At 33.9% G+C, this 13,427-nt stretch overlaps 2 protein-coding genes across 8 annotated transcripts; one reads left to right on the top strand and one right to left on the bottom strand.

Annotated features, from left to right (window-relative positions):
* The first annotated feature begins 484 nt into the window (after positions 1-484).
* Positions 485-7,691, top strand: LOC105673372 (fibroblast growth factor receptor substrate 2). 3 transcript variants are annotated; one of them, XM_067354210.1, is made up of 5 exons: positions 485-1,065; positions 1,524-1,842; positions 1,928-2,289; positions 2,366-3,094; positions 3,340-7,691. In XM_067354210.1, the coding sequence occupies exons 2-4, from the start codon at positions 1,531-1,533 to the stop codon at positions 3,063-3,065; spliced, it is 1,374 nt and encodes a 457-aa protein (XP_067210311.1). In that variant the 5' UTR covers positions 485-1,065; positions 1,524-1,530; the 3' UTR covers positions 3,066-3,094; positions 3,340-7,691. The 3 variants fall into 3 exon arrangements, with proteins under 3 accessions (XP_067210311.1, XP_067210310.1, XP_012224382.2); XM_067354209.1 differs by having other exon boundaries at positions 3,161-7,691; XM_012368959.2 differs by having other exon boundaries at positions 486-1,065; positions 2,366-7,691.
* LOC105673373 (putative ankyrin repeat protein RF_0381) lies at positions 6,593-13,239 on the bottom strand. 5 transcript variants are annotated; one of them, XM_012368964.2, is made up of 4 exons: positions 13,118-13,239; positions 10,597-11,823; positions 9,978-10,318; positions 6,593-9,896 (listed from the first exon to the last, which is right to left on the bottom strand). In XM_012368964.2, exons 2-4 carry the CDS (start codon positions 11,391-11,393, stop codon positions 9,334-9,336), a joined length of 1,701 nt encoding a protein of 566 aa, XP_012224387.1. In that variant the 5' UTR covers positions 11,394-11,823; positions 13,118-13,239; the 3' UTR covers positions 6,593-9,333. The 5 variants fall into 5 exon arrangements, with proteins under 5 accessions (XP_012224387.1, XP_012224384.1, XP_012224386.1 ...); XM_012368961.2 differs by having other exon boundaries at positions 12,990-13,218; XM_012368963.2 differs by lacking the exon at positions 13,118-13,239 and adding an exon at positions 12,747-12,837.
* Between the last annotated feature and the right edge of the window lie 188 nt (positions 13,240-13,427).

Below are 13,427 nucleotides of genomic sequence, written 5' to 3'. Positions count from 1 at the left end.
TTATTCCATTCATACAACTGAATATAGGACTGCTATATAAAGCTTTATAACTGCTATATATAAATCTCTTTGCGAGAGCTCATTTGCCTTAGCAAAGAAGAACTAGTGAAGTATTTGTCTACTTTTACATTATAAGCTTGTATCGCATATTCTCATCGAAGAAATATATCTAAATAACTACCTTTCACTAATTTCGCGAAAATCACGTTCGAAAGCGGAATCGAAAAACTAAAATCACCGAAAAATTGAAATATCTCACAAACGAAAGCAGATAGGATCTCTTCGAAAGGTGAAAAGCACTCAAGATTAGATTAGATTCTTTTGGAAAGCATACAAGATTACTCTAAGATCCTTTTAGTATAGAATTGAATGGAAAAGTGATAAATTTTTTATACCAATCTTGTCAATGCTTTATGATAAATCTTTTATTTAAAAATATCAATTTTGTTGTTTTTTTTTTTTTTTTGCAATTGTTCGTTTGTAAAAACTAATTATGCTTTGAAAAACCATCGAACTTATGTAGCTGACCTTTGACATTATCGACTTAACATAAGTCGGTAAAGCAAAAAGTTACATGATCTTCAGTCAGTACATAGTTTTATTATCAATAGCAAATAATGTTGATACATAATCGCGAGAGGTCGCACAAAATATTTTTGTGAGGTTTCGACTAATTTGGTGTAGAGGCGTATCAATCAATCGAGTGTCTCGCCCCAATGGTTCCCCCAAGTTCTACCAAGCTATAAAATATTTGTAATTTGTAATTGAAACGTGCTTCAATTCATCGCTTTGATAATGAATTTGACACGGCCGCCGTCAGTCTTATCATTCATTTTGTATACAATCTCACATGACTCGCGTCTTTGTTGTCATGGTGAAACGGTGTAGCTGCATCAACGAGTGGAAATATGCTGTCGGCGATGGGATAAACAGTGATCACAGTCATTAAAAGAAGGGTCCTATGTCATTTTGGCTATGTATTTGATGCACACATCTGATCGTTGATGTACAGCGATAATTTGCTAATACGCGAGACGCGATACGCGGTGGCTCGTTTTACATCTAGTACGTTGAATACAATCGTCATGTTATTCTACACTTGATTTTACTCTTTGTTTACTTCAGTAACGTCAAATTATAATTAATAATATTGTCGATTTAGCGCAAGAAGTCACCAATTAATATGCAATCACTTTTCCAAAAATAAAATTCTTTCAAATGAAATTTGCAACAAAAAGATGATGTAATATTGATATTTGTATCATTTTGTTTTGTTGTAATACTTTAATTATAATATCAATTTTTATTGTATTCATGTATATAGCTTTAATAAATAATAAATTTTGTATTGATTACATAATAAAATGATGACATTGTAAAGTGTGATAAAATTATTAAGTATTAATTTGTGACTTTTTGCAAGATAAGGAGTAAAAACATTAGTATTGTTTTGTAGCAAGTCTTTCTAATTTTAATTTGTATAACAATTTGTAAATTTTAGAAATTGTTTTGATTTTGTTTAGATGAATAATGGGTTGTGTCAATAGCCGGACAGACATAACCGATTTATATCCAAATGTCTTTCAAGTGATGAATATAGATGATGACGGAAATATCGTTTCTCCTGGCCGTTTAGAAGTCACTGATACAGACATTATATTATACCAGCGCAGCAAGCCGCCAATAAAATGGCCGTTGCGCTGTTTAAGGCGATATGGATTTGATATAGATGGGCTTTTCAGTTTTGAGTCTGGTAGACGGTGCTCTACAGGCGCTGGAATATACGCTTTTAGATGTCTGAAGGCCGAAGATTTGTTTAATCTTGTACAAACAAAAATTCAGGTTTACATTAAAATATATATTTCACATTGCGCTGATCTTTTCTACTATTTGAATATTTAACTGAATATTATTACTTTATTGATAGGTGCGCAATAACGCTGGCGATAACCCGCTGTCAACAGATCTTCCAGTTGCATCACATCCTATTGCAGCAGCGATACCATCAGAGCCTAATTATTTGGATCCAACACCCAGAAGTAATATTTGCGCGGTATCTAGATTTATTCATAATCAGAATGGTATTGGAAGATTGAACAGTGTCGGAAGCAGTAATGGTCCTATTTCACCCCAAGAAACCATAGGATCACCACCAGCTACGATGCCACCACCACCACCAATTTCTCAATCTCATCCGTCCTTTCAATATGTCAATGAAGAATTTTTGTCATCTGCGGCCATGGAAATGGAACGTAACAATAACAAGAGTCTTATAAGCACAACGCAGAGGTAGCATATCGATTCGTTGAATCAATCGAATAAAACATGTCGGATATTGCATAATTTGTTTTTCTCATTATTGCAGATCGCCACAAACCGATAACACGATATCTAACGATGAACTCTTGACGGACATGGAATTGATATCTATTCAGCGTGGTACAGATGTCACCAGCTGTGACTCAGCTTTGCTGACTGCGCCGTCTTATGTGAACATAGATATCCACGGTGATGTCCTTCCTATTTCGCCAAGGCACAATACTTGCGAGACGACGCAACTCAAGAAGGAAAATAACGACGCAGGTGGTCCTGAACACGCATACGAGAACATAAGTCCCGGACAAGAGCATTTGGAGCATGTTGCCGTTAGAGTACGTCCGCCTCCGATACCTATCTTGCCGCCGGACGTGGACGAAGGCTCCAGGCATTGCTATGTTAATCTGGAAACGAATGAAATCGAAAAGAAGAGATTCTCCGGCACTTCGGTGATCGAGCGATCGCCCTTGGCGCCTTCCACGCCAACGGGATGCTCGATTAAGGAGATGTATTATGCGGATTTGGATTTGAAGCAGAAAGAACCACTTCCTGCTTCGGAGGAAGCGACGGAGGAAGCGGTGGAGGAAACGGCAGAGGAAGCGCCATCTCCGAACAAGCTGAAAGAATTTTACGCAAAAATAGACTTTAACAAAACGATCGCTGTCCAAAACTGTGTCAATCCCGATCTCGAGAACGATGACGAAGGCTTCAGGAAGACTCGTCACAACTCCACAAACGATCAGGTCTAAATGAACCTGACAACAGGCACAATTCATCAGTAAGTGAGTGACATTTTATATTTCATACAAAAAAAATTCTCATAACGGCTATCTGTTATTTGCAGTAGAAAAAAAGTTGGGAAGGATCGATTTAGTTTCACTATGAGCCTCTGAAATCATTGAAATAATTTGATTAAACGTTAAATATCCGATGTTTCTTAACACATTGGAAGCTATAGTAGTCGATATACCATGAAATATTCCAGTGTGCAGTCTCTAAACATGGATTTATATGTATTTTCAGTGCATTTTATCAGAGCAACCAGTATTCATAAATAATAAGTCTGTTTTTCAAGTGGAAATAAGGCATTATAGAGAAAATGTTTTTTATATGACAAGTGCATAGATAAGTTTGTAGTATTTCATGCAGACAGATTTTTTACATTTAGCATTTTGGAGGAATTGGAAGCTAAAATGCCCCAATCTTTTTTCTGTAAATATTGTAGAAATTAATACGGCTCAAGACATCGATTGTAACGAATACAAAAAATAGTATGATAAAGGAAATATGATATACTATAAACTATCGCTGATAACAGAAAACGTAATGGCTAATTTTAAATAATTACTATCACCAATGATTTATCGTATCTGTGAAGCGCGAAGGCAACTAATAACAACAAAACAGTGTGAATTTAATATTACTAACAATAAGCCGTCATTTAAAATAAGATCATGAATAGCATATTCATATGAAATTTGATACATGTGATGTGAGTAACTAATAATATTCAAGACAATGTTGAAGTGATGCGGAAATCTGTTGATTTTCAAAGGTTATATATTTTCGCATTATAAGAGTTTTTTATATGAGCATTATTTAGCATTATATTATTAATCATTACTCGTGCACGAGAACGTAATGGATAATAATTTTATTAATGATTTTAATTGATTTGGGCAATATTTCCTTTCAATAGCTTTTAATCAGTAATAAAATTGTGATACAAGATGTAAAGAAGCACAAGTCTTTTTATGGACAAGCTCATGTTTACGTTAATTATATTCATAATTTGTTATAAAAAAATTTAACATTTAATCAATCGCATCACATATTTACATATTTTACGTTGCCAAAAATATATTTAAGAAACAGATATGATTAAATTAAGTAAGTCTAATCACAGTAACTATACCAGTCACACAAGATATACGCATAATATACGCATAATATATTGCATAAATGCAATTCCATTGGTGTGCAATGAAAGATATGTAGAACATATTACAGATACAATATTAGATTTTTTTTTTCACTCGTATCTTAGTTTTTGTTAGTAAAAGCTTAATCCTCTCTATTCCGATAAATTTAACATACGCTCGCGTAAGCTACAGAAATATTAAGTTTTTACTAGGAAACGCCTAACTTTTTTATAGAGTAGACAGAACATTTGTACGACTATTACATTTACTATTACATATCTTTTTGAACACGTTATGTTAGATTGCGTCTTGTATATTCTACCCCTGTAAAAGTTTCTTGAGTCACAGCGACAATAAGGAAATATTTAACATAACAGTAGCAGATAATCGAACATATAGAGTCCTAAAAAAATTGAAAATTTCAAGTAGATACATTATGTAATTGATTTTTCTAGGTTTTATACGCACATAGTGCTTATTTATATATATAAAGGAATAGATGTGTGCACACGCACACATGCATGTCTGTTTCCTCTTTGCTATTTTTTGTTTGTATGAAAAGTATGACTATTATTTATTATTATTACACACATTTTCGACAGCACGATTTTTTTACCTTTTGAAGTCTTCCGTTATATTTGTTTACCAATAATTAAAAAATAAATAATTAATAATTAATTAAGAAATAAATAATTTAAAAAAATGTTTTACCAAAGGCAAGCAGGAAATGCTTACAAAAAGTGTAATATTTTGTTTTTTTATTTTTTTAAATTTTTATTAATCGTAGAACAGAATTAGTATACATGTATGTTCAAAGTGATACGTATATCAAAGACAGGAATATAATGTTAAAAAAAGAAAATGTTAGAAAATATTCATCATCTTATGATATTAACGTATTCACTGCCATATATGCGTTGGCATATATACATAATCTTTAGAATATTTTCTGCAGTTTCTTGCTTAGAAAATAGTTGATTGATGTGAAAAAACAATATGCCAAATAATTGAAAGTTTACATGATATAATCTTCATATACGATGTATACTATAAGTATACTATAAGTCGACATTATTATGAATATCTTATTTATTATCTATTGCGTTAATATCATACTTTTAAAACTTTTATCATTTTTACTACTGGATACTTTCAAAACGTATAAATGAATATTATTAAAAGACTGAGCTGATCGGTAAAATAATACGTAGAAGATTAGTAAATGATAAAAGTAAAATCAATATAGTCAGAATATTTTATAAACTACACGAAAGATATATGTGAATTTTTTAATATTTTTGTATAATTTTAGACATTTGTTTTCATGCAACGAATAATAAACGAACGATTTTAATATTAACGTTAAACAATCTTTTATGATTTTCTGAATTCTGTAAATATTTTTTGCAGGCTCTAAACAGATATAAAATCAGCAAAATAGTTTAAAATTGGTAGTGAATAAGTTAATATAAGATTTCTTTGGCTTTAACATTCAACAATTTTACGTGAAAGAGAAATAAATTTGCCTTGAATAAAAGAAATCTCTGTTATACGATATTATCGGGAAAAAATTGGTTCTTTTTAATATGTTATTTAAATTCTCATATAACATATTCCCATTTTTAGTAAAAAAAAGCTCTGGATTATACACTTTACAGTAAATATCAAAGATTGATAAGATTTTTCTAAAATAAATTAAACGGTAAAGAAAAGTTCACAATTTAATTGTGACAAATTTCATTTTTATTTGAAGAATTATTTCTTCGATTAAATAGTTATTTAAATAATTAACTTTTATTTAGATAACTGCACTTTATTGTCGCTGCACTGTATCAAAATGATTATGTAGAATATTAAAATAAATAAAATCTTTTTTATCTCTCCTTATTGTTTTTTTAATTAAATTATTCTGTGAATTTTGTAATCATACTTTGTATACGCATAATTCGAAAAACGATGAACAATATGAATAGTAAATAAAAAACTTTTATTTTGGAATGAACACATTGGATAGAAATTTGTGGGAATAACGCCCACCTGAAAATTCTTGCAATATACGGCGTGCACATGGAAGATTGTAATATCTGTAAAAACCGAATTTGTTCACCTTTCAAAATTATCGCCAGTGCTCAATATCTTACATACATACATAAATGTATATGTATATGTTTAAAAATTACTCATTACAATGATTTATGCCTTAGAAAGAATATGCCTTAAAAAATGTATGGTTTAAGATATTTTAATTAGATTAGACAAAAAGCATATAAGCGAGCTCTTTTTTTGTTACAATAAGATTTTTAAAGTCATTCATCGAGGCGTATAAATAATTTCGATAATATAGTATACGTATATTGTTTTTTTTTTTTTTTTACTGGAATTGTAATTAATGATTTAAACGTTGGGAATTTTTGCAAACTTAGAAACTATGATTAAAGACTGTTGTAATGAAAGAAAGTGTTATTGAAAGAAGTGAATGTATGTGATCAAATATTTTTATTTGTTCACTTATAGATCACTTGGTGAATAGGAATAGAATGTGCCAAAAGAAAAGAAGTATAAATCTGTTTTATAAGGAGGCTGGAAGGCTTTTTTTGTGCTACATGCAGATATTCTCAAAATGGACATGGTTGACAATCATATTTTTCAGCAAGAAAACAGAAATAGATATCGTATCAGTTGAACACAATTTATGGATGCTTGACATTTTTGCAATTTTCGACATAGTTCGCACTGATTTATACTTATTATTTTTGCCTGTAGTAATTACAATGTGCAATAATACTTTTGTTTTGACTTAATGATAAATTTTATTTGATGAATTAAATTGAATCAATTTAATCAATTAAATTTTCGAAAACTAAGACTAAAGAGAGAATTGTAATATAAAAACTTTTACAAAATTTTAACGTTAAAGTTTTAAGAATTATTAAAACTGACAATTATAATTTCGATACAGATTTTCGATTTTGCTTCACAGCTGCATTAGCTTGTGTATCGATTTGTATCAAATTTACAAAAAAAAAGCACTTGTATCGATACTGTGTTACGCTGATTGTGTTCTTTGCTGGAAAGTTCACGGAGTGTCACCATGTCAATCTTGAATGTGCAATATAGCAGGCTGTAATATAGACGTATACATCGAAGTAAATTTCTAGGCGAAATACACGCATAGATATTATGTATCACGATATCATACGCGCCTACTTTAATATTTAACCCATGTAATATTGTAAAAGTTTCTCATTGGTAGACCGCGAGAAATAAAAACTTGTCCGAGCGCTCAGTAGAACAGTCTTACTGTTCTTTCTTTATATTTTATACTATTATTCTTTTTATTCGGTACGCGCGATGTAACAAAATTTATGTAAGGAAAGACATTTATTTTCATACAATGTATTCTTTTCTTGACGTGAGTAAAATGTAGCGAATTACATTGTATATTGTATTGACCACTGTATGACATTTATTTCGTAATTCAACACAGCCTTCCACAAATATTATGTAATACTTTGAGAAAAATAGTTTAAAGCCTCCGTTTTTGCTTAACTGTACGTATAAACATACTTTAAATCTATTCAATTCTGCTCTTTATTTCAGACTATATGGATTTATAAAATATAAAAAAAATATAAAAAAATATTAAAACTATATAAAAACTGTTACATCTTATTTTATTAATCCCTATTCGAATAACTTGAATATAAGTGAACATATCTCAAATATTAATAATGCGATTACGGCGATTACAGTGACAATAGTTCAAACGATTACGACAATGACATTAAAGCTTGTAACATTGTGGTTTTACGTATTCTAAATCACATGTCGCAGTTTTCTAAATTAATGCACTTTGATCCACAGTCGCGATTTATGGCAACGGTTTCGTATTATACTTACAATTGCACATAGCGATATTGAGCAATAACGAGTGTAACAATTACATTTTGTACATAGTAATCTTTAGCAGTCAACTCTAGAACGCTAACACGCTGTCAAAAAGGCGGATAGTAAGTTATATAAGCTCCTTACACATTTCGAGGTATTTACAATATTAAATTTTTTCTACAAAGTACTTTTTTGTGATAACATATTCTATTTATTTTATGTATATTCCGACCTAAAAAAATAGGGTGAGCTCTTACACAGCGGCGTCAGAGATGCCTTTCGTAGACGCCGGTCCCTTTTGCCTCGTTTTCTGTGCATACGTTAATGAGATTATCTTTTTTTCCTAGATAGATTATATATTAGGTGTTAAACTTAGTTTCCGCCGTTTTTCGTCTTACAAAATTCATTTATTAGAGAGTAAAATACATTAATCAAAATATTTTCCCTCATTTTCTATGACTTTTGCTCATCTTTCTGAAAGGAGACATTTTCCTTTTTTCTTCTCTGGATTTTTCCGAGAGTAAGCGTTTGCAAACAGCCATTGAAGTAACATCCAACGCTTTCGACAATTCTAAAAGCGTTTGAGATGGATTTTCATCCAGTAAAGCTTGAAGTTCGGCATCCTCAAACTTTGTCGGCTGTCCTGAACGTTCTTTGTCTTCCATGCTAAAATCACCACTTCGAAAACGTTGAAACCACTCTCTACACATTCTTTCTGATGGAGCTTCTTCACCATAAGTCTCGGACAGTAAGCGATGCGTTTCAGCTGTAGTTTTCTTCATGTCGAATTAGTGGAGAAGTACATGTCGAAAAAATACTTTATTACGATTCATTTTTCATCGATTAAAAAATCTTCTCTCTGTTTACACAATACTCAACCTTTGCACACTAAATTGTATTGACCAATGTTTATCTTTCATAAGGCAACTTCAAACATCAAAACTTACTTCGTCTGCAGCTGGCACCATCTACTTGTGAGCGGCGGAAACTAAGTTTAGTACCTAATATATATTTAAATTTTTATTTTATTTGTATCTTTATCTTCTGGACTATCCTCATATAACTACGATTTTTATAGATAATTAATTAAAAAAACCGTCAGTTTTAAAACACTAGCATTTTTGGATTAAATAGTGATTAACTGCCGGAAACATATCCAAGCAGACTTCTTATAAAAGTATATGGAAAATATACGCGACGCGATAGATTAAGCGGCGAGTTGTCGACGTCTCATCAGCTCGTGGTCAATGAGAAGCGAGATATCGGGATGCCGACGTAAAATGGTCGCGCGATAATGCACAGACTGACTGGGATCGGCGCCGGCTTTCAGCAATATTCTGACGGTGTTGACGAATCCACTCTCGGTGGCAACTTGCAGCGCTGTCAGGCCGTCAACATTGATCTTTTCCAATTGAGCCAGAGGCGACGTGACCAACAAAGATACCGTCTCGTGAAATCCTCTTGCCGACGCGAGATGCAGTGGCGTGTTATCGCCAGCGTCTTGCGTGCCAGGATCCTCATTGTGCTCTAGTAGCTTGGCCACTATGTCGACCTGATTTTTCCGCGACGCTATGTGCAACGGGGTTTCGCCGTATCGCGATTTAATGCCCGCCGGCGTATGCGGTATCAACAGCATAGCCGTGTTTAACGCGCCGCACTCCAGACTCTCGTGCAACGCTGTCTCCCCGCGATCGTTCTTCAGGGCGGCGTCCACGTCGGCGGCTAGGAGTGTCCCGATCAGCGACTCGATGTCGCTTTTGTCATCGTTATCTGTGAAGTGGCGTGAGTGAAAATCAAGAAAAGAAGCGAAAAATCAATTGTCATGCAAATAAAATATTTTAATTTTCATACCGAAGATAGTGGACGACGCTAGAATGTGCAAAGCGCTTCGGCCTTGATGATCCTTAGCGTTCACAGGACCTGCTTTTGCCAATAGTTCCAGCGTTTTCAAGGCCGCGTCGTGATTCAGATGAAGGGATTTCAGCGACGCGTGAGCTAGCTGGCGGGAGAGAACGTGCAATGCAGTTGATCCGCTGCCGGCTTCTTTGACGCTCGGCGGACAGCCGTGTTTCAAGAGGTCCTCCACGAATTTTAATACATTGCCTGGCCCGCCGTTCAGAATCGCTCTGTGCAGCGCCGTTTCGCCCCGCGGCGAACGCACAGCTGGATCGCACCCGCTCGCCAGCAGAACGCTGTGTGTGTGTGTGTATAATCCGTTAATAAAAAAATATGAGAGGAATTTACGGGACGCCACATTAGTATAATAATAATGATAAAAAATAGTTTGCTAATAGTAAAAAAATTATTAGGATACCATCATTAAATGTTATTTCTTCGAATTTTTGAAAGAAACAAAAATTTCGAAGTTTAATATCAGTTTTTTTTTCAGGTAATAGATTTATGTATAAAATGCTTTGTCCAAGACGAACTAATGACAAGATAGAATTCTATCTGACTCTGATAAATCTACCTCAGCATAGGAAGACAACGATTCGTCGCCGCAATCAGTAAGGGTGGATCGCCCGACACATTCCAATCCGGTTCGTCCAGGTTTTGCACGCGACCGCTGGCAATTAGCATCGAGACATGCTCGGCGTTTCCTGATCGCACAGCATCATAGAATGAGTCACCATCCTGCCTCTCGATCGGATCGAGTTTTGTCATGTTCTCGCAATGAACACGCACGTCTTCCGTCATGGAATCTCGAAGATTCCCCCCGGCGTGTACGCTATCGTTGGCGCATCGTTCTTGTACGCTCAAATTTCGCTGATCTTGGTTCGCGCGCTGGTTTAATCTTTTTTTATCCTCCTTCTGATTCCTGTTCTGCTCGTTTCTCTCGCATGTGGACGCGTATTCCGATGCACTGTCCGCCGGCAAAATCAAAATTGAACTCATCTCTTTACGCTTTTCACCGTCTTCTATAAACGTCTCCTCGTTGCTAGATTCATTTATTTGCGAACTATCATTCACTGAATTCGTAGAAGTGTTGATGTTTTCTTTACTTTTCTCTTCGCGCATATCCATCGTTCTCTGCATCTCCTCGCCGAGAGCGCTTACATCCCCATCGAACGATTCACTAAGCGATCGTGCTTGATTAACTTCCGTAGAAGTCGCGAGTTCTTCGAAAAAGGAATCACCTGTTGCAAAACTGGCGTGCAGCGACGACAACGATGAAGTCTCTTCTGCGTCCGAGTTGTCCAGTTGCCGATCGTTGAAGCAAGTTTTTGTTGAGCCACGCGAAGTCGTCACTTCGTATGCGGAAGTCATTGCGCGCGCTTAATTGAGTTCAATTATCCTCGCAGTTGACTCAATGTTTTTTATGTGGAATGATAATTAGTCCAGAATCTCACTTTGGTGGCTGTTGGTTGAACTACACGCACCACGCGACACGTCGTCGTACAATAAAATCTACACTATAATAAAAAGAAGCGAGGCTGACGAAATGCGGCAAGCAAAGCGGCTTTCCGACCGAACAAAACCGAAGTGAGGCAGTCGCTGGCGCTTTATGATGCTTTTATCGTGGTCCCGTCAGCTTCTTCCCTTTCTCCTCCACATCTTCTTTCTTCGCTCCCTTCACTTCTCGCCTTCTGCATTCTCTGTTTAGCATTGCAGTGCGTTTTGTGTTCATCTGTCGCTTATTTCACTTTGTCAGTCTGCTCCTTAATCCCTTCTTAGACGAGCTCTGGGTGTCAAACAGCTGAAATTTAGAGCAGCGCATGTTGATTGCGGTCTATCTATATTTCTACGACTATGTAAAATGAAAGAATTATATTTTTTGAAAATTAAATATACTATTGAGATATTATATGTTTTAATTAAGATGTTATAAAAGAGTGTACTTCATTATTATGTTATATAATATAAAATAATTATTTAAGTCACACATGATTTTCTTCAAAAACACTTAGCTTATCAATTTTTCAAGAAAAACGCGTTATTTCATATAACTGTAATTTAATTCAATTTCGTAATTGTTTCACAAAAAATTTGGCAAAAGCTGATATTACTTAATTTTTTATTTTTCAAAAATATGACAAAGAAACATGAAGTTTATTTTCTTGAAACACGATTTCTATCTACCAAAATCTAAACATCCAAAATTTCATCATAAGTCGAATTTCTTCAGACTTACATTGTGAAAATGCATACTTCATTCTTTCTCTCTATCAATGAAGCTACTTTACCTGATTCATATTTTTTCTTCATTATTTTTAAAGAGTATTCATATTTACACATAAATTTCTCATACAGGACAAATTTGACAATTCAAAGTTTAATTGATGCCTAAAACGAATAAATGATAAAAGTGAAGAGTGGAAAATAATATGAAATCCAATTTATAGTAAAAAAGTGAATTAAGTTTCTCTTTATCGGCTGCTTATTGATTTAATTTATCTGTGCAATATGTTGTGCTTAGAATGTGATGTATTTACAAACCCGGTCACACCAATCGCTACGCCTATTAATTCGCTGCTTTTCGTCGAGTACAGCGATGACACAAAAAATTTCAAAAGAAAAGATAACTCGACGGCGTCACATCGTGATTGCCAGCAGACACGCAGATGTACGGCATACGAATACGGCAGAAAAATTTGTCACTTAAATTGTACGTGTACTTACACGATTATGTAAATCTATAGATACAGCGACATGAATGACGAATGAATAACATTGATTGACGTATGTACAATACAATCTAACACGTGCATATCTAAAAAATTACACTTTATCGAATTTATAGCAATTCAAAAACGAGCGACAAACATAATAAAGAACTTCAGGAAATCACATGATCAAAAATAGCAATGTATTTGCTATTTTTTCCTTACTCTTTTTCACGTACAAAATAAGTTTTTTACATACCTATGTGTATCCGCATTATAAAATTAAAACTTTTATATGCACTAAATAATCAAAACCTAATTTGTTGAATTATTAAAGGAGTCTTGGTTTTCTAATTAGTTTAAAGAAATCTGTCGAGCATCGATTACATTTAATTAAGTTTATACTTTCTTCTTCTTTGATGGCAATTTTATTTAAGCTGGCAATTTTGTTGACAAAGTTTCAACCATAAAAATAGTAATCCAAAGACAAAGGGGACTAGAAGTTAATCAGTCAAAAGAAATTGCGAATTGTAGTAAATTTCTCTAAAGGGAGGATCACAATACAACGCAAAGTAGATCATTTGTCACTAGCGTAAAAAACATTGTTATTTCGCCTTTGCTAAGCTTCTGATTGCTTACGCGTTACGCAAAAAAATATGTGCCATGTGATGTTACCCTTAAAAACATAAAAATAACT

Source organism: Linepithema humile, chromosome 4 (assembly GCF_040581485.1).
Source record: "Linepithema humile isolate Giens D197 chromosome 4, Lhum_UNIL_v1.0, whole genome shotgun sequence".
NCBI lineage: Eukaryota > Metazoa > Arthropoda > Insecta > Hymenoptera > Formicidae > Linepithema > Linepithema humile.
The sequence above is the reverse complement of the archived record's forward strand: the minus strand, read 5'-3'. Positions and strand labels throughout refer to the sequence as shown.